The sequence below is a fragment of the Leuresthes tenuis genome, unplaced genomic scaffold, assembly GCF_036924035.1.
Source record: "Leuresthes tenuis unplaced genomic scaffold, fLeuTen1.0.hap1 SCAF_13, whole genome shotgun sequence".
Lineage (NCBI taxonomy): Eukaryota > Metazoa > Chordata > Actinopteri > Atheriniformes > Atherinopsidae > Leuresthes > Leuresthes tenuis.
The window spans coordinates 9,148,950-9,176,458 of NW_027325367.1; the positions used below are offsets into that span (position 1 = coordinate 9,148,950).

Genomic DNA, 27,509 nt, shown 5'->3' on the forward strand with positions numbered 1-27,509 from the left:
AAGTTATATGAAGAAAATACACAAAAAATCTTTAAAGGTTGTGAGCTAAAACATGTTTACCAATGAATTTCGATGGGCTGCTCTCATCTTTCACTCAATTCATATTGAGTGAAATATGAGCGGACAGATATCAAAGGAGAATTATGATGTTTATCTAACTCTTGGCAGAAATGCAAGAAAGTGTCTGTTCAATATTTGCTTCTGCAAACCTCTTATGAGGAGTGTTGCTTTCAGTTTCAACATTCAATCAACACCTAAACTGATCAGTCAAAATATTCAAACCACCGACAAGTGAAGGGATGGCCATGTTGTACTGGAAAACCTGAAGTTTTATCATTTATTTAGATTTTTTTTTCTTTTTTTTTATGTTTGGAGATGCAACACCAGCCCAAAAACGCCACAACACACCACACAGCATCTCCTACTTCTGCATCCAGCAGGACAATGTGTCATGTCACACAACAACTAAAACAAAAACATGCTCAGGATAGTGCTCCTGGACAACCAAAAATTCCCAAGATCCAAATTTGCCCGAGCCAAAACAAGCTTGATCCATGGAGGCCCCTCTCTGCAAACCACAGGACTCAAAAGAGGTCCCACGTCACACTAAACTGTTCTTTTGGTCAACGCAACATTAGATTTTAATGTTATGGGTGATAGCTGTGGCCCTGCAATGTCTGTGCGTACAATATTTCCAGGAAACCACTGAAATCTAAAGGTCATGATATAGTGAAGTTTATATATATATAATTAACTAATTAATTAACATAATAACTAACATATAATTATATATAATTAATATATAACTAATTCAAATCAGCTGTGATTTTTTTATTTATCTATCTATTTTTTTATTGAGAAAAATAATAATCTTACTTAAACAATTTGAAAACCTAGGAGATCAGTGAGGAAGGATTGGACGCCACTAATAAGGCTTCTGCAGACATACAGGAACCGCTTGTTTAGCAGTGAGAATTATTGGCCGCAGTCAAGTTGCTGTTTACCTTCAGGTGTGTCCAGCCTTAACCTTTGCCTCTATCGATTTGAAATCACATTAGCTCATTGTTTTAAGCTACTAAAGATGCATCCCTGACTCCAGTCAAAGAAATTCTCTCAAAACATCTAATACAGTGTCAAAAACACAACAAAAAAATTGAAATATTTAATAAAAAAAAGTCAAATAATACATTTAAAAACAACATGACTTTTCAGAAAACACAAAACCCACAAAAAAAGTTTAAAGAACCTTCAGAGACAGATGCCACCTGTACAGAGGAATAAACGGGGTTCTGGACACAGCTTCACTTTGTCCTCTGCACTGTTCAAATATAATTATGGACTGAAAGTGACAGTGAGAGTTTCTGTTATAAGTGTGATTGGCGACATTTGAGCTCTGTTTGAACAGCTCACTGTGACACATTTAAAGATGCTGGGATTTTAGTGTGTTGCAGATCCTTCAGCTCAGCTGGCTCAGAAGCTGACTGCTGTCCAATATGTTGTCAGATAAGACACTAAAACCTGACTCTGTACAGGTAGTCCTATTATCATTTAACATTAACATTTCCAGTGAGCTCTGCGGTCTGGTGAAATGCTGACACCTCAGTTTCAAGTTTTTCTAACAAATACCGAACTGAAAAAGCTGTGGACCAAAAAGCAGAACTTTGCCCCTTTCAATTTAGAAAAGCTGTCATTGATCTGTGTGCGTCAGTCAGTGTGTGGGCTGAAACAATGTGATGATGACTCAGACTGTAAGTGAGGGTGAAGCAGCTTCTTTTATTTCCTCTCTCCATCCTCTCGAAAGCACTGTCATTTACATTATGATAATCAAGGCTTTTTAATGCTGACAGCATCAGCATCATAAGGTACCAACAACATCAAGCTATTTTGTTCTGTTTATTCTTTTCTTAGGTTTGTACTCTTTGGCAGTCACTGACTTTAATTGTACTCTGGCTTTCATGCATGAATGACTAAATAGTCTTTCAGGCCCACATAGGTCCAGTGACACATTCTGTATGCTGAAATGATGCTTGAGAAAAACAAGTTATTGGGTTAGTTCGACAAGAACAAGACTTTTGAAATGCATGTAAATGTGATAGTTCAAGAAAAAAAATGTACACAATCAAAGCTCTGAAAGCAGGAATAACATAGCCAAATATTGAAGATAACACTCAACTGAAATTAACCTCAAGGTTAATATTCCAAAATTCCCATCTTTTTCCAACTTTTTGAGGTAATTAAACCGCAAGGGTATATCTGTACAGCCAAATTCCAAATAAAACTGCTCTCAACTGTTATTTGTATCAGACAGGTGAACAAAATAGTTACTGAAAAGCAGCTCATTAGGACTAAATGTCTCAACGAGCAGTTGTCTGATTATGCTGCAGTCATAAGATTCTGAATTTACAACCGCAGCATCATCAGACAAAATCGCTGCTCGAATAACTGGAAGACATCATCTGAGCTGTGAATTTGGCTATACTTACATGTAAGATTATCTCCCACAGAGAAAATTAGAAGCAGCAGAAAGTCTTGAAAGTTTCTTCACAAAGTCCACAGCTTTGCTGCAGTGAACATACATCAGTCAATAAATCCACTCCTATGCATGTATATCGGAGGGTGGTCGTTTTCTAACTGTCTAAAGTATAGCTAAAGTCAACTATGCAGGTACCGGAAGAGTCCTTCCACCATGAGTTTAACCTAAGAAATGTTACTGAAAAAGGCCTTTTCATATTTTCTGTTGTGAATTTAAGTGCCCTTAGGCATCGCTATCACATTTATTTGGTTTCTTCGTTAGGTTTAGGTACCAAAACTAGCTGTTTTAGGGTTATGAAAAAATCTACCCTTCTCTGGACATTGCCAGTTTGCCTGTTGTCTCATAGACCAGAATTTCCTGATCAACACCACTGCTCCATACACAAGAGAAATCCGAGTTAGATGAGGATCAGCAACATGGAGATACAAACTTTGGACTCAGAGAGTGAAACTAAAGGGAATCACCTGAGAATCTCCTGCAGACTGTCCTCTCCCACACTCCTCTCTTTGATCTGACCACATGGCAGGTTTGTACTCTCTGACACCCTGCGAGAGATTAGGAGCGCAGGAATGTTAACCGGCTCTGTGGTGGTGAGGATGATGATCAGCAGGGAAAGAAGCTCCCAAATAATGTTTGTGAGTGAAACAGAAAAGACACAGATTCCCAATACTCAATTAACATATTGATTCTGTTCCCAAATAGAAAAAAACAAGCATTTCAATCAAGATTTGGTGAAATAGCACATGAAAATATACTGCAGAAATGTAACAGACAAACTGACAGAAGAGAGAAGGAAAACAATCCTCATTTGTCGTCATATTGGGAAGAAGAAGCATTTGAACCAAATTAGTATGCTGTGGAGTCTTCCAATATCCTTATATATGAAAGAGCTTGACCTTTTGGGTTCAACTAAGCATACTAAGGGAATTTAGAAATACACCATTTCTGTTATTTGGTTTGATTTGTAAAATAATTTTATCACAACAGAATTGGAGAGAGCTATGTGGCCTGAAAGGAGTTCAAATCAATGTTGAGGTTCTGCTGTATGGGTAATTACCCTTGTTTGATTTATATTTGACATGAGTTTACACTTCACTTCTTTTATTTTACTCTGTAGGAGCCTCTGTAGCCTCTCTTAAAAAGCTGTAAAGTTTTAGAAATGCTACTGAGTGAGATAACATCAACTTTATAGATCCCACTCACCGAGAAAAGGATGTGAGTATCCAGAATACTGAGCATGTGCAACACATTAAACAGAAACGACAAAGGTGATAAATGCTGCATACGTCAAACTTTAATCACTATGAACTTTATTCTGAATATTTCTTTACAAATACATTTTGGAGCCAAGAATGTTCAAAAAAAAAAAGAGAAGTAAACCTACACCAAAAAAAAAATCTGCACAAGGGAGAAATTAAACAAATGTTGACTTTTCAAAATAAAAGGTGTCTTATTAGATAAGCGTGTGTCCTGCTATGGTTTTAGTTCACTCGGGTGAGCTTTCCATAGAAGATTTTTTTTAAATTTATTTTTCGGCAAGCTGCTATTTCAAAGGTCAAAAATGAATTCACATATCAATCTTATCATAAATTTATCATGTTGACGTGCTGATACAGAGCCGCTTTATCACTGTTGATAAGCAGCAGACATTATGGTGACATAGACATATACATTTATAGGCACAAAAAGTTTTGCAGTCACTCCTTTTCAATGTGTTTCCATTAAAATGTTCTAGAAGGATGCAAGAAAAATAATCTGACTTGAACAAACTATTTAATGAGCCAACTACAGTCATGACGGAGTGTGAAGCTGAAATAAAAGGCGCAATGTTTTCCCTTTCACATCCAAGTTATAAAGCAAATATAGTGAATCAACTCATGTGCTTTCTGTGAAGGAAAAGACAGAGTTAATGTTTCATGGATCGCCCCGACTGTACGGTCAAGCCTCAATTGTCAACTGTTTAGACTTTGATCACAGAGTTGAATGGGTTCAACCCGCAATAATTAATTTCTTGCTGATAAACAGAGTGCTAATGACTCAACACCAAACATGCTCTCTGTCTGCGCAATCTGCTCACAGGGAGGAGAAACATTTACTTACAATGAGTAGAGCACATGGAGGCACATAACAGCCAATGTCAGCCAATCTAAAGGCAGCCGAGTTAAATATTATCAGACTTGTTCTACATGTTTCAGTCAGAATGATTATCTAACAGGATTCCAAGTGTTACTGGAGGACTCATTTTTCTGATATTCTATGCATTCCTGTCTGTCTTAGTTAAGCAGTTTTTAAGTCGCACTCATCCCACTTGCATGATTTTTTCCCCCTAAGCAGAGTCACCTATAGTTCTGACTTTTGAATAGGACAGAGAGGGCAAGAATTTGAAATCTACAAAAAATGACAAAGTTTTAAACACAAACCCTTACTGATATTCACCCACAATATTCATATTGATATTCATTGAGAGTTTACATATAGCATTGTAAATCAGAGTAGTGTACAACAGAGTTGTGTTTCACCACACTAGTAAATAACACATTTCTGTCTAAAAAAAGATTTGATCATGTAACGATTTGGTAATATACAAATCAGGTCTGATTTGCAACTCCTCTGCATTTACCATGATGACGCATCAGGCAGATTTTTGCTCTTACACAGTGTTTGTGAGTTTCCTTCCAACTCATATTCTTTTCCTCCTCCGCTTCACATGTTTTTTTATGCTTCTGTTTAATAATTGGAAGCACACACCCGCCATCAGGCGCTGCTGTTGTATGGAACATGCCTCATTCCTGCCTGACCAATCCAAATTTCGTCTCGAGGACATGAGTAAGAACTGATAACTTTGAAACCAGCAGAATTCCTCCCAACCAGCACAGTGATTATCTGACAAACACCCCTCCTTTACTCAGGTATATGTCTGGTAACATTGTGTATTGCTTTTAAAAAAAAAAAATCTATTTAGGTTAACTGGTAACTGGTGAGTATCATGACCAGCCCAGTGAGGATGAATCTTTCAGACTTAAAGACAGAAAAGGACAAACTCTACTGTATAGTAGAAATCTATTGTATGGAAGGATTTAGGCAAAAAAATTTTATTAGATCTTTGAAATCATGGATGCTGAATCCTTCAGGATATTGTGCTTGTTATCAGAACATAGTTTAAATGTCAAGGTGAGGGTGCCTTAGTTCACACCTGTGAAGGCACTAGTAATGGGTGTGGGGTGTATGCTACAATTCAGATAACATCTTTTTCTGGGAATGCTCTGCATATTTCAGCAGGAAAATGACAAACCAGTTGTACTATAACAGCGTGACTTTGTAGTAAAAGAGTCTGGTTACTAAACTGGCCTATCTACAGTTCTGTAGTGTCACAGGCTGAAATTATTGGTGCAATATGAAAGGAAAAATAGAAGAAAGTAGACCCTGTTGAGTAGTTGTTGACAAGTTACAAGAAACAAAACAAAAAAGTTAATTTTATAAATTATAAAAAACTTGATGTGTTTTATTTGTACACAAAAATAGCGATTGAACAATTAGCTTATCCTTTCTGTTTGAATTCATATTTTACACTGTTTCCTAACATTTAGGAGTCTAAGCCTCCATTAAACTTAGTTACAACAACAGAAGAATTTATAATGGCTCTCGTGGTGCCATGAGAGTGAAATGTATCGCAGTGATGATTCCAAAAACCTGTTGCTCTGACATTTAAGAGGACATTCATGTTCACATCAGGATGAAATTTGATAAAAACTATCAACCCTGCTCTACATGATGTTCACAGCTAAAATCAAAACATTTGGGATTTTTTAAAAATGCTTTCTCTTGCAATACTTTCCTCACATTAAGGTTTGACCCTCCTCTGATCTATAGAGAAAGGCATCATGCTACCAGCTGTGACTGGTCAGCCACAAGTTGCACTGTGACCAGTGGCGTAGTGCAGACTGTATACAGGTATACAGAGTGTACCCACCTTTATTTCTGTCATCACAGAGTATACCAACCTCTACATCTCCAATTATGTGCATGCATTTCTTTCATTTTTCATTTCCCAAGGAAGGCAAAGACATTACCTGACCATCTCTTCCTCTCACTGCCAGCTGCTGTCATTAAGTGAGTATTCCATGGAAAGATTGTCTCAGAAGATATGTGTCAATATGCATATGCTACTGGCACATTTTGGGGTCAAGTAAGAAAGGCAGTACAAAGAGTAAACCCTCCTTTCCAGTCACCACATCACTAAGGATAATGAGTAGTGTGTTAACAAAAGGTTCAGACTTGTTGGTGCTCTCTGGCCGCTGCAGACGCTGATTGAGTGTCACTGTAACTGTGACCAAGTTTGAGATGAGATTACATAGCTGTCGCTGCTTTGACTGTGCTTTGGTCAGAATGACATACCACATTGATTTGTAATGGGTGCAGCAACGCAGTGGCTGCGACAGTGCAGTGATGGTTATGTTAATTCAGGGCTGTTTTGTGTAACTGTATGCCTCGACTCTGTGTCACAGAAACACAATGTGCTCAAACAGGAACAGATGTGTTCATAGTACTATAAACTGAACCACAGCATCTGGAATCTGAACACTATCCAGACACAGCTTCAGCTGTAACAACAAGCAGCTTGATACTTTTGCAGTGCAGCCTTATAAAATTAGTATGAGCAATGAATCACACTAAGTGTCACATCATATCTCCTTTCTGCAGTATCTGTTTCCCTAAACTGACAATGTATTATAACTGGACTGAACATCACATGAAATGCAAGGACACACAGTAAAGAAAAATCCCTTGATTTATGCCCAAATCACTGCAAAGAAAATGACTTGAACCACAGCCAGCTTGGCTGTAGGGTTAATATTTTAATTTTCAAACTCAGCATTGATCAACACCAAACAACTGGAGGAACAACCCTGATGAATATAATCTGAAATGATTCAGATCGGCAGACTGTCACTCTGGCTTCTTTGAACAAAACTATTTGCAAAGGTTGTTAAATCAAACTCCAAATAATTATTGAAATGTATGCTCTCAGATTCTTCAACAAGCAGTAGCTCTGGACAGGTGTTTTTGCAAGTGCTCATGTTTTGTTTGTATTGCACATCTGCATGAACCCATACGCAGCACAGTTCACATCCTGCTGGCGGTTCCATGCTGGTTTAAGGTTTGTGGCAGCAACAGTATGTAATCTGCAAAGAAAAGCAACATAACATCAAATGTAGATATAGAGCACAAGCACCATTTTGAATGTTTTTAAGATTTGGGACTGCATTTTGCACACTTGTTAGACATCAGGCATGAACACAATATGCATGCAACACTGAATATATATATGGATATTTATATATGGATATATATATTTGTGTTGTTTTGGTTGTCTTTGTGGTTTGAACATGTCTGCAGGCTTAGACTCTGAACCTAAAAATAAAATATTTATCGATTTCCATCTAAATCAAATAACTTACAAACCAGTTCAATCCAAATCAGACAGTGGAGAGGAAGAACCCCGGGATGATTAGTCCCCTCATGGAGGACAGTCTTCAACATCAAGTAGGTGGGAGCAAAGTACAAAAGTAATCAGATTGAGGAAAATGGTTGAGAAAGACAGTGACGTCTTGCTTAAACTTCCACATATTGAGGCCTTTTTTGTCCTAGTCAAGAATGGCAAGTGTTAACATCATCACGTTGCATACGTGCATTTGTGAAAATGTCATTAGAATAATCATGCTGTGTTGCAGTAGAGAACTGCTGAACCAAAATGTGGCTTTTGTCTAACTTTTGAGCCTTCATCGTGAAACTGCTATGTATTTTTCCATTGACCAATGTACATATCTGCCATGAGATTTCATTGAAAAAGTTCCCTTCACTCATCCCTAACCATAAGCTTTATCAAAAGAGATACTATCAAGCCTAATTTTAAAAGTAGAAACGGTGTCTGGCTCCTGAACCTAAACAGGCAACTGGTTCCATTAGAGAGGGGTCTGATAACTGAAGGCTCTGCGTTCTATGTTTAAAAACTCCAGGAACCACAAGTATTTCTGCAGTCTGAAAGTGAAGTGCTCATTTGAAAAAAATGGGTTGGACCTCAGTAATTGAGAAACAGAGTAAGCTTGAAGTCTTCAGACCTCTCCATAAAATTTTCTATGATTTGTAAAGACTTTTGATTTGTAAAGGACTGCGAAGCCAAGAGCAACTCGTCTGCAGAGGTGGATAACATGCTGGATGGATGGTAGATCAGCTGAAGAGAAGTCCCTCCTAGTAAAAGTCATGTCACAACCCACTAGCAGTTTGCCAAACAACATTTAGAGGAGAGTAAGAAGAAGTCAGTTCTGATGAGACAGAATTTTAACTCGCTGGTCGGATGGTCGAACATCTTGGAGAATCCCTGACGTGATGCACGGTGGTGGTAGCATCATGTTAAGGGGTGCCTCCCAGCTGCCTGCACCACAAAATGCAAGCCATTCATAGTTCATAGAACTCCTGTTGTAGGATCTTTTCTTTAGCACCTACGTAAGAGGGTAACCTTTCCCTGGTGAGGCCAACCTTCTGTGTCTGGTAAACAAATGAATGTAACACTGAATTTTTCATGACAGAAAACAGTTTTCTGTAACAGGGATTAAATGTAACAATAAGGAAATGACCCTGGGGCTTAATGACGTTATATGCTTTGGAGGAATTTCAGGAACTATGACTTGTTATGTCGCTTCAGGGCTCTTATCAGAGGTGTAAGTTCAACCACAATAAAAGCCCACAAGGTATGTTGTTCTTCAAGCAGCTCTCCTGTCCCCTTGTAGCAACCTCCTGAAATGTTTTTCCAAAAGTGCCAGTAGACTCATCAGAACTGAGGGAAGACAGAAGGCAGCAAACACTGACAGGACCTGAAAAAAAACCTCTGAAGTGCAGTGACCTGAAACCAAAGCAGCAGTTTGCCCTTCAGCGTAACAATAACCAATCAGTCGAGTCAACACAAGTGTGGTTTCAGAAAGTCTGCCTCATTTCGAGTCACAGTCACTTTTAACCTCTGTCTGTGTTTCTGTCACCTTTACTTCTTAAATATAAGGACATTGATGTTTTTTTTGTTCTTGTGTTAAATAGAAATAAAAACATTTAAGAAAAGATAGAAGTCTAATACTGAGCAAAACAATATTCAACTTAAGAGTTTAGATCTAAGAATGTAGGCAGGACTTTTTGAAAAAACGTAGTTTTCATTGATTAAATAATTAGGCTTACACAGAAAGTCAACTCTAATTGGAATTGGAGGAAGTCTTTCTTTCATTCTATCACTTTTTTGGCCATCTGGCTTTGCAATATGGTCGTGTAACAGTTTGAAGATCAGGCCGCAGGGTGTCCCTGCCAAAGTGACTGTAAAGAACTGTAAGCTGGCACGCTGATCTCCGTACAGTTGGGTGAGCAGGAAAAACTGGGATAAGCTTTATATAACAAGAACATCTTCTCATTTCTTTCATATGAAAGAAGTCTACTGACTTTTCAGTGTATTGAAAAATCAATAGACATGCAGTTTTTTTTGTAAAATTTCAAAGTCAACATTTATAACATTCACAAAACAATTGGAGCTACATAGATGCGCCAAGTTTGCACATGTGATATCAATATCTCAATTTGTAAGTGCGGGGCTGTAAAATCATGTCTCCCTAAAGCAGTTTTTAAACCAAAAGTACTTTGTTTAAACAGTTCTTTAAACGTGGATCCACCTGCTTGAACAAGCAGATTGAATTATTTCCTACTGCCAGTGTTAGCATGTTGTGTTGTGAATGCTACGGTGCATTCAGAGTCCGAAAGCACCACTTCCACCCAGGGGGCAAACCTGTAACTATGACAACATGAAGTGTTGGAAGAAATTTCTGCAAATCTGGGCTCCCTGAGATAATTAGACCGGTTTATTACTTTTTCACTAAACTAGCTATATCAGACCCACTGTGTGAGCTGTCTTGTGGACCATAAAACCAATCAGTCTCATCTCGATTTGACTCAGAGTTGTTGCTGTAAGTTTCAGAGATGCCACGGAAAACATTAGTCAGATTTAAATAAAAGTTAGTCAACAAGGGTATAAACATGGAGATTTTCCTCATCTCTACCATCAATTTTCTGTGAGTCACTGGCTCAGCATCTCAATGAAAAAAACTTCTACACCTCTGCAAATCACACATATGAATAATATCAACATTTCTGCACTTCCAATATACATACACGATATCCTTTGGTGTTGTCCTGTTGTGCACCAGCTGTGACAATAGTGTTGCCTTACGAATATGCAATAAAGTCTGTAAAAGTAGGCTGGAGGGGTGGTGGTGGAAACAATTGTAGGACCTTCATCCTTGATGCTCAGTTTTCAACTCTGTGGCAGTTATTTGTTGTTTTTTTGCTGTTTGTTTAATTCTGCTCGGATGGGTTTATTCAATTGAACTATTTATCATGGTTTGGCTAAAAATATAACTTTATACAATCATGTATTTAAAAAAGAAATTATGAAAAAGTTTATCCAGGGCGTTACATTGTGAGGCCGAGGTGTCGTGGTAAAAGTGGTAACTTACAAAATGTTTGACTATTTCTTTCAAAGTATATCGTGGTGAGATTGACAGCATGAAAACAACTAAGAGGTAAAACATTAATGGTATTATATGGTACTAAACACTTTGTGTAATTTCCAGTTTCTTAAAGCCTGTTTTTCCAGCTGCACAGACCATGATGAGCTGTGAGAGTACTGGCTTCACAGAGCAGATCCACTGACCTCGGTACGCAGTCCACAGAGACTTTTCTAGTGAAATGGGATGTTGGACAAAGGCCAATGAAAAAGGGGATGTCAGCAAATCTGAGTTTTTTTTTCCTCCCCACTCATGTGATCTGCCCTGAACTTCCTTCCCTTTAGTCACACCAGAGAGCAGCTTGGGATTTTGCTGTCAGACCAATTTCAATTTCAGTCTGACGTTAAAGAGCATGTTTAAGTAAGGCTCTAGAATTACATAATTACATTTGAGCAAGAGGAAGATTGTGAGAAGTTGTTAGTTGAGTCAGATAAAAAAGAGGAAAATGGTTTGCACTTTATATGTATTTCTACATTTCAATATTAGTCTGAATGTGTTTTCATATCAAAATTCTTCTGTTTACTTGTTTTCCTTCTGTTCCCGGAAACATCCCCTTTCCTCCCTCCTTCACTCGAATTTATTTTACAAAATTCTACACATTTCAACACATTTCAAGGCGTTCTTCTTCAAGTACACATTTACCTTAACAGAAACAGGAATTTCACCAAGTGAAAGACAAAAGAAAAGAAAGAAATCATTTAAGGTGAAACTCCTGCATTGGAAATTGAAATGCAATGTCATCAGAATAATGATGCTGTATTGCAGTAGAGAATTGCTGCTAAGGTTATGACCCCCTTACATTACTGAGCAGTATAAAGGGTATAAACAGAGATAAATGGATGGGCCACATTGAGCCAAATGAACTTTTATAACATAATGGCCCATTTGTAAACTTCAGCATGGGAAACATTTACAAAACATACTCTATTGATTCATGATCTTGGACGCAATTGTTTTTCTTTCAGGACCATGACCTAGTTGTATGAAAATACTTCATAATAATGTGTTCCTGAAGTAATCTAGGTTGTAGCTAAGCCTGGTTTAATTTCAGAAACAGTGGTTTATAAGATTTTTAAATGTTTGGGAGATTTCAGAGAAGACAAATGTGGGACAATCCTGATTTCTAGGACAAACATTCAACTGGAACCACCTCCTGAGATTGGATTTCCAACTCAGAGGAACCTAATGATCCCTGGATTGTGGAAACCTGCTAAATTAATTGGAAACCATTCTGGATGTGATATGTCTGTGCATGGACTAAAACCAGTAAAACATGGATGGTACATTACTTATGCTGTTTTTCCCACTTAATATCAGACATCTGAGATGGCCAAAGAGTTTCATGGTCTATGGCTAAAGTTCCATATCTAAACATAGATTCCAGTGAAATTTATTTGAGTGATACATCTTTGCTTTTTCAGGTTGGTCGCTCACCATTTGCATAAAGTTGAGGCTATGTTATGTTACTAACACATTTCAGCTTTCTAGCACAGAATTCACCATAAGTGCCTTCTGTCACATTCTCCCTGTGACCCCATACTGCCCCTAACGTTCAGGTACAAATTTGATCTCGCTGATGTGGACAGCAAAGACACGAGATAAAAGCATATATTAGGAAATATATTTGGAATTGGGAATTTTTCCAAATTTTTTGTGCAGATTTTTGAGGAAGCAGAAGATGGTGGCAGCTATTAGCACAACGAAGTTCAAATCAAGTGTATGAGATCAGATGGCACTTTAAAACCATGTCTGTCTTGATCCTGAGAATTCAGAAGTTAAAAATTTCCAGCAATGGAGGAAAGAAACAAACGTCAGTGTCCAGAGGACAGAGTGAGTGTGCTGTGCTGAGCTCATCATGTGACTTTTTTCAGTGTGGAGTGCACAAAGCCTGACACATGTGTCGGAGCTCAACTACACTGACAGACAAACAATGCTCACTTTCAGTGGAGTCTGTGTCTGTCCACGACACTTCACTGCTTGTTTCCTTGCTGGAGGAGCCTGATTGTCTTTTAATGTGCTGCCCAACAAGCTCAGCTGTGAAAGCTTCTGAGGAGTGAAGTCTAGTTCTAACTCACAGCAGATGTTTGTCCACTATCATGTCTGTTTCTGTTCCTCTGAAGGCTCTGCACATTGTTGTTGATTGTCCAGTAAGGAATGTGTTCATGCATGTGGAGTGATGTTTGTTCAGCAGGTGAAGCCGGGTGTTGTTTGTTTGATCAAACTTTGCGGGTATTTCATTTCAAGAATGTGAGGAATGAGTTCTCAAAACAAGGAGTTCATTCCCTCTGCTCCCTTTTCTCCACCCAAAACCTGTTTAACACAACATACCACATGAGATGATTATTATGCCATCAAACTGAGATGGATTTGGGGAAATCTAGGAATAAAGAGCCTTCTGTGTCTTCCTGGGGACTCTTAGCTAATATGGTGAACCCCCTCCCTCTTGTGGTGTATTTGAGTGCTGCAACATTATGACGCTCTGGGATGAGTTCACTTTAAAATGATGTTTCTCTGTTAGATATGTTTCATTGAACAAAAGGTGGATGCGGCAGAGTAAAAGATATGCATGGTTGGTTTTCATGATTTAATGAACTCAAGGAGAATATAAACGAAAATGTTGGCAAGAATCGAACAAGAAGCCGAGTGGATTGAAATATTTTCAAGAACCATCTGATCCAGTGTGAAAGTGAACATCACATGTTACATCACAGGATGAGCATGACGTGGGTACTGTTTACACCTTATTAGCTGTTTTGTTCAGGCTCTTGTGATCAATCCTGAGTCACGCTGACTCATTGTCTATATATTACATGTTTATCTGTTGGGATCGGAGGAGTGTAAGTATCTAAAAAAGAACTCAGACACATACTAGCTTCACTGATATGGACAAGACATATGTGAACACAGCAAGAAACTTTAGAAACACTGTCCTAATGTTAATTCGTTATCAAGAGAGAAAAACAAAAGTGATAAGATGTCCATAATTTAAACTGATGACCTGCAGCTAAATAACCTTTTTGTTTTATCAGCAGTGATGTACTGGTTCATACAGAGCAAACAGTGGAGAAGGCAGAATACAGTAAAACAACACCAGGAGAGGAGTTTTAGGTATTCTTTAGATTCAGTGTTTTTGGTTTCTGGCTCAGGGTTGAAGTTGGTTAACTGGGCGAGTTTCGTATCAAGACTGGAACCAGAGGAAACACTTTTGATGGTTGTATGTGTCTGAATGTCTGATGAACAATTCTGACCGATTAACATGTACTTTGTTTGATGTGGAGAAAAACTCAGATGGTTTGAACCCAATATTTCTTGTCCCTTGTAAAATCAAACATGCTTGAACGATCAGTAGAACTAATTTATGAGTCAGTTTTATTAAATCATCACTGATTTAGAAATGGTCATAGTTATAACCACCTGATAAACCTGATAATTGGGTCAACAAACTCTGAAAGTATGACTGTGGGGAGTGGGGGATAAACACAGCAAGTCTGCCAAAACTCCCAAATAACATAAAAGCTGATGATGAGCCGTCAGAGAGACACAACATGCCACTAATGGAGAGAATCACTTTAGAGGATTAAGACGGTCATCTGTTTAGATTATTAAGATAGCTAATCTGCCCATCTGTCACCTTCAAGCTGACACACTGCTTTCGCAGCATACTTCTGTAGGCCGTTAAAAACATGACTATGAATTGGATGTACTCTATGTAAAATGAATTAAGTATTAGGTGTTAGACTCATGATTTCTTTGGTGTAACTTATCCATATATCACACACAGGTCGTAAACAATCAAACTGTCCTCTGATGGGCTCATTGCTGACTTATGAGCTACATAATGAACATTTTCAGATCACATACACATCTTTTGTTTTTGCGAGAATGACCTGATATCAAATGAGATATATGAATCAATATTAGATGCTATCTTCGACAGAAGAAATAAATTATTATTTGGTCAAGAGATACATTTCAAAATCTTTACAACACTTCAAGAGAATCAAATAAAATACAAGTGTGTTTGAAAACAGATGCTCATGAACACTAAAACAGTTTTATCCTTTCTAATTCATACTGATCATACTGGCCTTTAAGGAAATCTAGAGTCTCTGACTAAACATCTTCATACCGTCCATTTTCAGTACAATATATTTTCGTTTTACTGTCTCTTCACTCTTGCCAAACCCAAAAAAGTTTAGGAACACAACACTGGTGGATACCCATGCACACTATCTAAATAATGGAGTCTTTAGATAAACATAAGAGCAATTTTTTGCACAGAATTGGGACCTTTGTGTTGACCTTCATATATTCCATCATGAAGCCTTTACTGTACGGAAGTTAGAGAGAAATCTGAATGATTGTAAATATTGGTGGCTCACTGTTTCTTGAGACAATTTCATAAAGTGTGAACAAGCCCTTTGGTAGGGTTTCTTTCATGCAGTTATTTTTTTCCCCTTCTGTTGTTTTGATACAGTTGATAGAAATTTAGAAGTACAGGGGTGTAAGAACAAATTTGTGCTTTTTCAGCTTTTTCCTTTGGACATCAGGGTTGTTAAAGATGTCGGTGCATCATCAGTGCAATTAACACAGCACATGAAAGCATACTTTTCTCTCTGCCTTGATTTTGTATAGGCACTGATATCCTCATAGAATCTGCCCCAGCTGCGCTCTGGCAATTGTAAACCTTCAGGACATGATGAGACAGGAACTATGTAAGTATGTTGCTGCATATAAGGAATTTGACTTGTTAACAGAAACTTTTAGTATGCATACAGGTGCAAGTATTGAAATTAATAAAAATACTTAAATATTTGTTGATGCTTAAAGTTTTAGAAACATTTTTGTTTAATAGGAGGCATGATAATTTCATCAAAAGTGTTGATAAGTGCTGATAAGTGCTGTGTGGTTGACATTACAGCTGTTAGTCATTAGTACTCTTGTAACTCAAATTAATCCAGCTGTTTTTCAGTTGAGAAGCTGCTGTTTCATGTCCCAATGTCAGACAAATCCTTAAATTTGGTGGACTACACTGATTCACAGATCTGATCCAGGCAAACAGCTAGTGCCAACTTGAATTTAGATTTCCAAACAACACTAAAATAATCTTCAGCAGGCTCATTTTGTGATGTAACAAGAGAACAAGGTGTTTCAATTTAACTGCTTTAACCCTTTAACCTTTATAAACAGATAGTTTAAATGTAAATTCTTCTCAAAATGATCAAATTGTAACAAAGTAATGGTTTAAAATACTCTCTTTTTCACTTTAGGTCTACATACATGAAATGGCAGAGGTAGAAACAACTCAGTCAGGTGTTCCGAAGCATATAAGATATCCTGGCACTCATATAAAAACACACTGGCTTTCTGCTTACAGTATTTTCAATGTTTCTGCTGTGAATAACCAGAGTTCATAGTTCAATCAGCATTTTATTTTCAGAGGAAAACTGAATAGGAGGAAGAGGAGGAGGGTATGTGATGGGGATTTTAAGGTTACTGTGAATGTGTGCAGAAAGAAACCGTCTGAGGTTTGCTGCTCACACCTACACACAGAATAAACAAACAAACCTTGATATCCACCTACACAAAGACTGCACATTCAGTCTGGACCCTGCCTCTGCTTCTCAATTATCTGCATCACACACACACACAAACTAACAAACATTTCCTCCCATAATTAGCATATATCCGACCCTCCGGTAAATCATTCCCAGCAGTAGTGGGCCATTGACGCTCATTATCTGTGGGAAGTTAATTCACACAGGATGACCCCTCGTCACTAAACCGAGCTGTCGTCAGTCCACGCTGAGCTCACACCACACTAACCCCATCCTCAAAACAACAATCTTGGATTTATCTGGCGCTCTCAATATCACTGCTCAACCCACTTTGTCCTCTCTATCTGCCTCTTCATCTCTCTCCAGCTCCCTTTCAGCTGATAGAGCTTATTGTGGACAAATAGGCTTAGGAGCATCACTATGGCAACGGTGAATCGTAGAAAGCTGCATAAGCACTTCATCTGGGGCCGTGATCCAATGGCTCCCTTCGGAGATGGTGCCCTCAACCTCCCACAACAAGTAAAGGCAGGCCAGAGAGGCTCTTGGGAGGAGGGGGAGGAGGGGAGAGACGTACTGAGACGGGAGAGAAGAGAACGAGAGACCATTTCTTTTCTGTCTTTGCTTTTCATACCAGCTTTCTGCTGTCTGAGGACTGTTGTATTTGTGTTCTGCTGTGCTCTGTTATTTTTTGTTTTGGTGCCGAAGGCGAACTTGAGAAGAAGAGCAAGAGGTGAGAAAATATTTCTTTCACTGTTCTCATTTCTGATTTGAAGTAAACAGCAACAAATTGGTTTGACTGGCTTTTTTGGATTATTTTATATCTGTGATAACCTACAGACCCAATGAAAAAAGTAACCTTGCACTCTTTTTTTTCCACGTACCTCGCCTACTGCTGTCACAGAGAAATTATTCAAATTCAGAGTCAATGAAACATGACAGAGAAGTGCAGACCTTTTTCCACTTTAGAGTGGTCCATTGAGATGATTGCTAAATTGACAGAAAATCAGCTGACAAAACATTATCAATTGATTTTCAAGCATAATCTCACAGGAACTGAACCTTGCAGGTTCTCCAATGTGAGGGTTTGTCATGTTTTTTTTTTTAAATGTAATTTCTTATAACAAATTTAAGTTTGGATGATTTTGGCTGGGATTAGTTGATAAATTGAAGAATAATTTACAGTTCGGTGGATATGAAACTACCTGTTTTCTGAAGACCTATTTGTTTATTATTAATTTATTTATTTCTTCTATAAAAACAAAAAAGTAGTCATTTTTACAACATAATACCAATTACGCTCTCAGGCTTTTTGAATAAGCGATTACTATTTTCAATATTCACGACAAAATAAAAATCGTCCTAACTGGGCATTATATTGTTGACAGAATATTTCACATGTAACCCATTTTTGGTGACAAAACCAAACTGATTACACTCAAAAATAAAAAAAAAATCATGGAGCAGAGATGATATGTTCAGTAGTGAGTGCACCTTTCAGCGAATATTGCCTGCAATGATGGTTATATTGCACCTCCTTGTGGAGCCACAGTGCTGTCCCACTGGATTCTAAGGATTAGAATAGAATAGAAGAACCTTTACTATCCCACGAGTGAGAAAATCGCATGTTACAGAGCTCTGTGATGAAGGAATATACACAAGCTAAATAAACAAATGGAAGGAGGTATGTACAAGATGTAAAAGCTGCCTGCTCCTGTGCTGTGTTGCATTTCCGGAGGGTTTGAAAGCTATCATGTCTTCTCAGACAATCTGATCAAATCTGGCCCTGTAGCTTTCTACTGATGTTGCAGACACACAACTGTGCAGTGGATGACTTTCATTCACCTGTCTGGGTGGCTTATGGAGCGTTTTTAAATTTCACAACAAAAGGAAAGATGCTGGTGGGAAAAATTAAAAAATGTCTGTTTGATCCCATATTGAAAGGTTATGCACCTCAGAAATAAAGTTGTGGGCGCATATGTAGGCATAAGAGTAGGTGCACCATTAATCTCACTCTTTCTCTGTTTAAAACATGTTATTAATCCGAGTGACACCCATTCACAGTATGTACAACAGCCGTGGTTTGAGGGACAACTTCAGCATGTAAACAGATCAACACAAGATTAAATGAGTTTCTAAACCTATTACTATAATAAGCTAACAGTATTACAGAATGAAAAGACTGACTTTAGAAACATTGTTTGCACAGGTATAATATGAGATACTGTATATGGACTGGTGTTTAGATGTAAACAGTGTACATCTCACTGATCAAATCATTACGGCTCTAATTCAGTTTATTATCCCAAATGACAAACAGAAGCTGCCAATCTTCTCTGCATCTAAGAAGCATGCTGATTGTGAGACCTGATTAAATCTTTTCATTTTAATCATAATACATCAATCAGTAGGCCCCGCTTCTGTGTTTCTTTGCATTTTCATCACAAAAAGCTACACCAACAAAAGAGTCACCATTGAAAGGCCTTGTTACAGCATCTGTGTGAGCAGATAGAACACCTGTAGAACAACAAGCTGCTGGAAGACGACATGGAGCATGTTGTCTTTTAGGAATATCTCAGATATATAGCTTATATGGGAATTTGGTGTTTTCAATGATGGCAAATGATGAATGTTGATACACATTAAACATACACCCCCACCAGATTGTGAATTTTCTGACTCTTGGAAAGAGGAGACAATAAAGAAGACAGTGTTCAGTGAAGGCTGCTGTTTGTCAGCTTGATATTGATTTAGTATTGTTGATGGTCTCACATTACAAAATGTTGCATTTCAAGTTCTAGACTTTTTGAAAGTCTCTAACTGTAAACTTATTACATTTCGTAACAAAAACAAATTCCAAATTCTGTATTCTTTGTTTCTCCAATCAATCGAAGCCCAAAAGAAATCCACCTAGAAATAAATCAGTTTGAGCAAACATTGGCAGTAATATTATGTCTGCATCTCATCAGGGGACAGTGAGGAAGGACAAGGCCATGGCCTCCTTGTTCAGCTGGAATGAGACGTATTACCGGAGTCCTCACAGGGACCCGGCTGACGTGGTCACCGACACCCTGATGCTGGAGTTTAGCTGGCAGCTCAAGGAAGCGGAGAGACAGCACAGAGAGAGGGAGAACGAATACAGACGCCTGAAGACAGGGGTGGACTACAGCTGGCTGGCGAGCCCGCCACGCTCCTCCTTCAACATCAGCACCGGAGAGAGGCTCGCACTGGAGGACCTCTGCTCCAAGGTGCCGCCGTCCTGCTGCGGGTTGGTCATTCTCAAGTAAGGAGACACAGAGCAGACACTTCAACTGACAAAGGCTGCGATTAAGACAACAAGTAGTTCCAGTTTTTGTTAAAAAGATTCAAGACAGTCATTTGAAATCTAATGATATTTCCTCCTTGACTAAAATGGTGGACCACTAGATGCGGACTATTCCTGTTTACTAAGCAAAATACAATAAGCTTGTGAAAAAGTCAACTGGAAGTCTTTCAGCCACCTTTAGAACGTAGTGTGTTGGGGACTCTGAGTCATGTACCTGATGCCTGAGTTTTAATTAGTTCCACAAAAGAGACCATTTATTTCTGAATTCCAGATTGCTTTATTTGTATGATGATCAAATAAAACAACTATATGAATCCTTATCTGTACTGTCTGTACAATTGTGAAGTGCTCACAGACAAGGATGGTTTTCCCTGTGGAAACGGATCATATGGCCCACTCCTTTATCCATCATGTCTCTGTCCTTTTATTTGCAAAAGAGATGTCTGTTGGCACAGACTGCAGCCCTAAGATTGGTTGTGATTTAGGCTTTCTAAGATACTAAAATTCAAGTTTTTACTCCTAATGCATTTTTGGATCCTCATCAGAGTTCATAAACTGAAAGTTAGTTTTGACAAGGCCTTTAAATGAGCAAAATAAAGAAAATATTTTAAAAAAGGAAAAAAGAAAGTATTACAAAAGACTGAAATCTGTAAATGGTTTGATCATATCAGAGAATGGAATTTCATATAAGTAAGGTTGGTTTCTCAGAAGATATGTAGAAGACAAAATGCTAATGTTACAAAGCCCGATGAAAAAACACTGATTTGATTTGATTTGTCCTCTGAGAGAACAAAACTCTAAATGGTAGGAAGGCCAAATATCACTGAGCAGGAGGTACTTACTGGGAAATATGTTCTGGAAAGGGTGTACTTAAAGGCTTGTTAAGGCAAAGCCATCTCTTTGTTAGGGGAAGCAGTAATTGGGAGCTTGGCAGCAGTGTCATGTTGGTGCAGATGGGGCTCCTGATAACAGTCATCCTGGATTTTTTATTTTTTTTTACATGCAAACGTTTCCCACCACGTTTTTGGTGGAAAGGTCACAATTGAAATTTAAGAAGGAAACTGTAAAAATTGTCCGTAACAAGGCTCCATCCTCCAAAACTGTTATACAAGAGAGCTAGAACCTGACTGGTGAAGAATATGTTTAAGAATATTATTTTTCATTACTGAACTCCATGCTTTAATGAATTCAAGCTGTCATTAAAGCCAAGGTAGGTGCAACAAAGTACTAATTGTACTGTTTTCTTGGGTCGTGATATATTTTTCCCTCTTCTGAATTGCATTTTGTTTCTTTTAATGACACCAATTTTATAGCCAGAATGTGCAGCCATTAGATAAAATAATTATGTCTGATTTGGGTTTAATTTTTTTTTTTTTTTACAAAACGAAAAGGCTGAAGGAATTCTCCAGGTGTGGTTCCATAATCTTTACCAGGTGTTGTCGACAGAGATAAAATATCTGCATAAAAGACGGATAATTCTTAATATTTATGTGTGCTGGATATGTTAATAAACATCTGGCCATTCACTTGCTTAGTTTATTTTAAATAGATCATTTATCACCCACTCATACTAACCTGTTGTTTTGCATTGCTTTATGCAGGTTTAGAGATATCATACAGGCCAACGAGCCCGAGGTGCGTGAGGTTTCCGGTCTTTTCCGCTCTGTCCTCCTGGAGTCTTTGGACCAGCTGAAGGAGGAGCAGGAGGCGCAGCGCTTGTCCCGCCAGTGGAACAACAAACGTGCTATGAGCATGAACTTCCGATCTCGGATCAAGATTAACCCGTTCGGAAGCACAGTGGGCCTCACCTCCAATGCGGCTGAAGGGACGGGGATGAGCGATCTCAAAACCGTGTCAGAAGATGTGGAGAAAGGAGTGGATAGAGGGGAGAGATCACAGAGAGTGTGGAGCATGCCTGACTTTAGATACAAAGGAAACAGCAGCAGTAGGGTTGTCTGATGTTGGGTGTTCACAGGTCAGATGATGGTTGGACATTTTACTGGGTCTAATCAGTCTCCAGAACTGTGCTGCAGTACAGTACGTCCACTTTGCACCAGGCCAAGGGAAGATTTCCAGTTCAGTATCACACATTTAACCCTGTTTTAGGGCGATGTCAGGTGCTTCTTTTGAGTTTAAATTTTGAGATTATCACCTCTTGCAGGGATGTTACAACAGCATCCAAGCAGTGATTTACTGTAGCCTGATAGTTATTTGATCAAAAGCTTTTTTTTGTGAGCTAGTTGAAAAAGAGAAATATGTAAGTGAACTAAATGCCTGTAAAGAGAATTTGTTCTGAAAGAGATTTCTGTATAAAGGAATATGGTCTTAAATCAAACAGCCCACTTTATCATTATTCAAAAGGTGAGTCATGTTCTAACAGCTCACAAAGGACTCAGCAGCATAATACATCCTCCAGGATCGGCAGCAAACTGAATGCTTTCCTCCTGCACTTTTTATTTACAAGATGGTGTCAAAAAAACAAAAATAAGCAAAAAAAAAAAAAAAACCCATTCATTAAATGCTTCCCAGTGTTTTCTGATGAAGCATTCAAAAGTAAAATCTTTAATTGCCATTTTTTTTCCTTCCTCCTTTTGTCACACATCACAGTACAACAGTACACAACAGTTCTGCACCATCTTCCACAAAAAGCTTCCAATTGCTTTGATACAAGTGAAACTAACAGTCACGTATGTCACTGTATATTTCAAGGACAAAAAGGACTTAAACCAACGGGCGAAACCTGGGTGAATGAATGTGAGGAATAAAAGAAAACCAAATCCAAAAAAACAGTAATCGGACTTCGCTCAGTTGGTTCTCTTATTAAACGACATGTGGACATAAAACTGACTTCAGTACACCTTGAGCATACAGCGGTTCCCCTAACTGGAAGTTACAATGGAAACTTAATGGTGTGTTTTCTAAAGAAAGAGCACAATCGCTCTTTAATTTAGTAAAGTTCACATGACTGAATGACCCAGCCAGCATATCAAAAAAGTATCTATATCTTTAAAGAACGGACATTAAAGTCTGCTACGAAATCCCCTGTTCCTTTGTCTTCTCACTGAATTTAAAGTGAAGTATGACAAATGTGCTCAACATCTTCACTCCAGTTAGTGCCGACTGACCTTAATCTTTAAATTTGAGAATGAAAAGAGTATGTATCCCATTCTGCATCTCTAAGGGACACTTGAATGGTTGATTTGAATTGTGGGAAACGAGGACATTGGGTGTAGACAAGGAAGACAAATATATAAAGTAAGACAAACTCTCTGACTCTGCTGCATTCATCTTGGTAAGAAAGACTCCAGTATTCCCAAAGTGTAAGTTGTGAGTCTAAACTGGCCGAGTACTTATTTGAAGGGGAAAAAAATCTTAGAACCACAAGCAGAGTAGAGAAATCAGGGGCTGGCAAGTCACAGATTTTCATTTCTGTCTGATCGTCGATAAAACTTCTCGCGTCACAAAAGCTGTCAGACTAAACCAAAGAATGAATCACCTGCACAGCAGCAGGGTGAAATTGTGGCTTGTGGACTGAATGCATCTCAATTTCCTGGCAGAGACAATGCCTCTCTCACTCCATGCGGCTTGGCGCTGCCCGTCTGTGGTGAAGTGAGTCACTCCATTTTCGTAAACTCTCTTTCAGAAAACTCTTCATTGGTCTCCTCCTGGAAGCTGAGCGGAGTTCTGACTCCTGAGTTCTGCGGACATGCTGTTGCCCAACTTGCGTCACAGGGTAGAGTTCAAGAACTCAAGAAGTTCTGCTCGATTTTTATCCCGCTGTGATGAAACAAGGCACGGGTAACAGAACAATTTACTGCACAAACTGTGAAAAAAAACACCTCTTTTTGTTTACTGGACAAAGAAAAACTGATTACCTGCTTGTCTTTCTTAGACTTCTTTACTTTCATCTTTATCTTCTTCCCTGAAATCATACTGTACTTGCCTTTTTTTTTGTCCTTCAAGTACTGAAAGAAGAACAAAGTTAAATCTAAATGGGCTACAACACACCATCTAAAACCACAGTTCGCCTGTGAAGCAAAAACATCATAGATATCTAAAAGTCTCAGCATAGTTTGTGTCATGCAAACCCCAAATAAACAAAAATATCATCAGGCTAGGACTGAATTAATACTGTAAAATGTAAATATCGCCATCTCTTTCCAATTGTAGTTAAACAGCATTGAGACTGTGATATGTTTTTTAAAGAATATAATTGACATGATGGCTGAAAGAACGACAACAGGGACACAATGCAAGTTAAACACCCCTCAGTCTAATAACAACAAGAAAATCTTGTTCTTTAGAAAATCTTCGCTACCTTGGAAATCTGTACAGGTCCCGAGCTGTCCTCCCCTCCTTTTGCTTTCTTCTCTTTCTTACGCTTATGCCTCTTCTCTTTTTTCCCTTTCTGGTTCAAAATACAAAATAAGCAAGACCAAGTTTTCTGTAAGAAACACTCAAAATGAGGCAATATAGGAAGAAATGTGTGCTTTTTTTGTACCTTTCTGTGTTTCTCCTTTTTCCTTTTTTTGGAATGTTTTCTTGATTTACTGCGAGAGTCTGAAATCAACAATAGAAAACAATAAAATGAGCCAAATCTAACCCCGATATCAGAACAGAGAATTACAAACAAACAAAAAATATAAAAAAGATTAACAACCATTCTGATGTTTAGACTTTAGCTTAAACTTTAGACAAATTTGATTATCTTTTCAGATCAGATCTGCAGGACAGACAGGCTGCAAGTGATAAGAATACATTTCTCTGTTCTGGCATCAACAAGCTATTTGTATAGGTTGCTGTGGTAACGACACAAGCATCAGTAAGAACTCGGCTAATCTTGTGGCTGTATAACAGTAGTTCCCTTCCTGCTTTGCCTGCCTGCAAAGTGCAAGCAGTCAGTCCATTAAGTTGTCAGTCTTGTTGTTAATATGGTTTTTGTCCTCATGCTGTTGTTCTCTATCGTTTCCGGAACAACATTCTGCAAGTAGCAGCAATATGTTTGTTATTCTGCAAGTGATGCTAAAGGCACTTTTGATTGAGCTGCAGAAGTCAAATCCAAATTGCTGTTCAGACCTCCTCCTGATGTGGTTTAATGTGTATTTACGCTGTTCATACCTTTTTTGGTCTGGCAGTCTGAATATAATACTTTAGACTTTTCATGTACACTTACCGCTACTGCTGCTAGAGCTACTTCGACTGCTGCTGGACGACTGTGATGACTCAGAAGAGGAGGGGGACGATGACGACGAGGACGAAGAAGACGAACTGGAAGAGGATGACGAGGAAGATCTACTACGGCTTCTTTTCCGCTTTCTCTTTTCTTGTCCTAAGTGGAAAAAAAAAAAAATCACACATAAAAATGGAAAAAAAAAGTAAACAAAATCATGGATAACAACCGGAGAAAATTTAACACATTAAATTCACATATGCAGAATTTAGGATGCCTCATTGCTCACACATTTACCTCGAGTGGCAGAATGTGGAGGTGAGAAATATGGTTGAATTTTACTACACTTGCCTTAAAATAGCAGGTCATTTTTCTTCCCATCTGCATGTACAGTATAGGTCTGTCTCTATTACAGTATCAAGTGAAAAACCTCATTGATGCTCATCGACGCTGATTCTGATCCATCCAAGAGGTGCTTTCTAATTCTGACTCATATCAGTTTTGAACTGATGAATGACCATAGTCTCAAAAGCCATATTGGGATTTATGCATTGTTGTCGCTACTGTGTATCATCCATCAGATTTTAAGATAATTCAAAATAAAATACCAAAATGGATCTGTAACTTAGAACATTTTCAAACACATGTTCAGCCCTTGCTGTCCACTAAAAAATACAATACCAGCTTAAAACTGAGTAAATACTGATTAAAAATGTAATCTTGCTTTTTTCCCCACCAACTGCCAGCCCACTTTTACAAGACCATGCCCCCCCCCCCCCCCCCCCCCACACTTCTAGTCTAAAGTGTGCTGTTCTATTATCATTTGAAGTCAAAAGACTAATTCTTTTCATTTAATGTTTTATAATCCACTTAATTTTATCATTGGACGAACCCCTAATATACCCTCTGTCAGTTTTCTCATTCATCAGCAGTTTGTTGCGGACTTGTCTTTGTAGATAATCAGCAATAGATTAGGACCATCTATAAAAATGTTCTGCAAAGAATAAATTTCCTTTTGGTGTTGCATGCTTTAAGCCACTGAAATAACGCAATACACGTGCAAGAGGAAGAGTAATGATGGAGAAAATGCAGCCAGTGAATACAGGCATTTATATGTATTCAAAATCATCTCATATGGAAAACAGCGGGAGATTTGGGTGGATCTGCAATTTTGTATTAAAGTTGTGAAAAGACCAAAGAAACCGTGACACGGGGGTTGTTTTACCGCTGCTCCTTGATCTCCTCCTTTCATCTGTTCGGGACGTGGAGCTGGACACTCTGCATTCCGCTTCCGTGGACTACAAACACATGACATTGCATGTTCATTGCTTTACGTGCCACTGCGTCTGGTGGGCAACATCTGCTCTGCAGAGCGCATTAGCTAATACAGTTACAAACAATAACGCGCTAAATAAAGATCTAAAACAGCTGTCAAAAAAATAAACTGATTGAGGATTCGTGAAGAAGCGTGCTGTTTAGTGTATCGTTAAGACGTAGTTGTCGTTTCGTTGGAGCTTATCTTCACAGTATCAAAGCTACGTTTACCCAGCTAAAGCTAATGCGCTCAAAGCTACTCAATAAACCTACTTGTTGGTAAAATAAGAGGTTCTGTACTTACCATAGCGACAACAGCATACAGTTAACAAACTGTATATTTACTGACACGAACGCCACCGAAAAATAAGGCTAAATTGTACATTCATTCGCTTCCATATCCGGTAAGTTAGCAATCTTGGGAGACATTTTGTGGCCCATAATGCACCGCTGCTAGCTACTTTCAAAACACTGGCGGGAGAGACCAACAGATAACACAGCGCTCCTAGTGGTGAATGAGATAAGAAAAACACTTGCCAATCTTGTCAATCTGCCAGTGAATCACACGCACATTTATACAATGGTCGTGTGTGACTTAAGCAGCTTTCCATCATATCTAAGCAACCACAGTGTGACATGATCACAAGCTTTGGTTTCCTGAGGCCCCCCCCCCCCCAAAAAAAAAATACAAAGGGTCCGTGTTCATTTTGATTGTGCCGTTTTTAACAACGTAGAATATACAACTTGCTTGTCATGCCTTATTAGATCTTAAACAATTACTTAACCTTTGGGCGTCTTTGCCACAACAGATAATCCCAGGCCTGCAGCTGTCACATAGGGTTTATTTTGTTTTGGTTGGGTGTCAATACTGCAAAAAACGACAAGCTAAAACTTGTGTTGAGGCTTTCAATAGTATCATACAAACTAATTTCTTTTAATTTACTAAAAATCTCAAATATAATTATGAAGGCTCCTAACTTGATTACTTCCATGAGAGCAATTATTTTTGTTTTTG

At 38.4% G+C, this 27,509-nt stretch overlaps 3 protein-coding genes across 3 annotated transcripts in view; 1 reads left to right on the top strand and 2 right to left on the bottom strand.

Moving 5' to 3' along the window:
* Window positions 1-27,509, bottom strand: part of znf106b (zinc finger protein 106b) — a 154,286-nt gene that overhangs the window by 42,031 nt on the left and 84,746 nt on the right. The window lies entirely within an intron of this gene.
* Window positions 17,132-22,345, top strand: rd3 (retinal degeneration 3, GUCY2D regulator). Its single transcript, XM_072362474.1, has 3 exons — window positions 17,132-17,418; window positions 19,655-19,968; window positions 21,612-22,345. The coding sequence occupies exons 2-3, from the start codon at window positions 19,679-19,681 to the stop codon at window positions 21,967-21,969; spliced, it is 648 nt and encodes a 215-aa protein (XP_072218575.1). The 5' UTR covers window positions 17,132-17,418; window positions 19,655-19,678; the 3' UTR covers window positions 21,970-22,345.
* On the bottom strand, window positions 23,111-26,943 carry LOC140267258 (uncharacterized). Its single transcript, XM_072362475.1, has 7 exons — window positions 26,799-26,943; window positions 26,406-26,478; window positions 25,184-25,339; window positions 24,512-24,570; window positions 24,329-24,418; window positions 23,886-23,975; window positions 23,111-23,787 (listed from the first exon to the last, which is right to left on the bottom strand). Exons 1-7 carry the CDS (start codon window positions 26,799-26,801, stop codon window positions 23,737-23,739), a joined length of 522 nt encoding a protein of 173 aa, XP_072218576.1. The 5' UTR covers window positions 26,802-26,943; the 3' UTR covers window positions 23,111-23,736.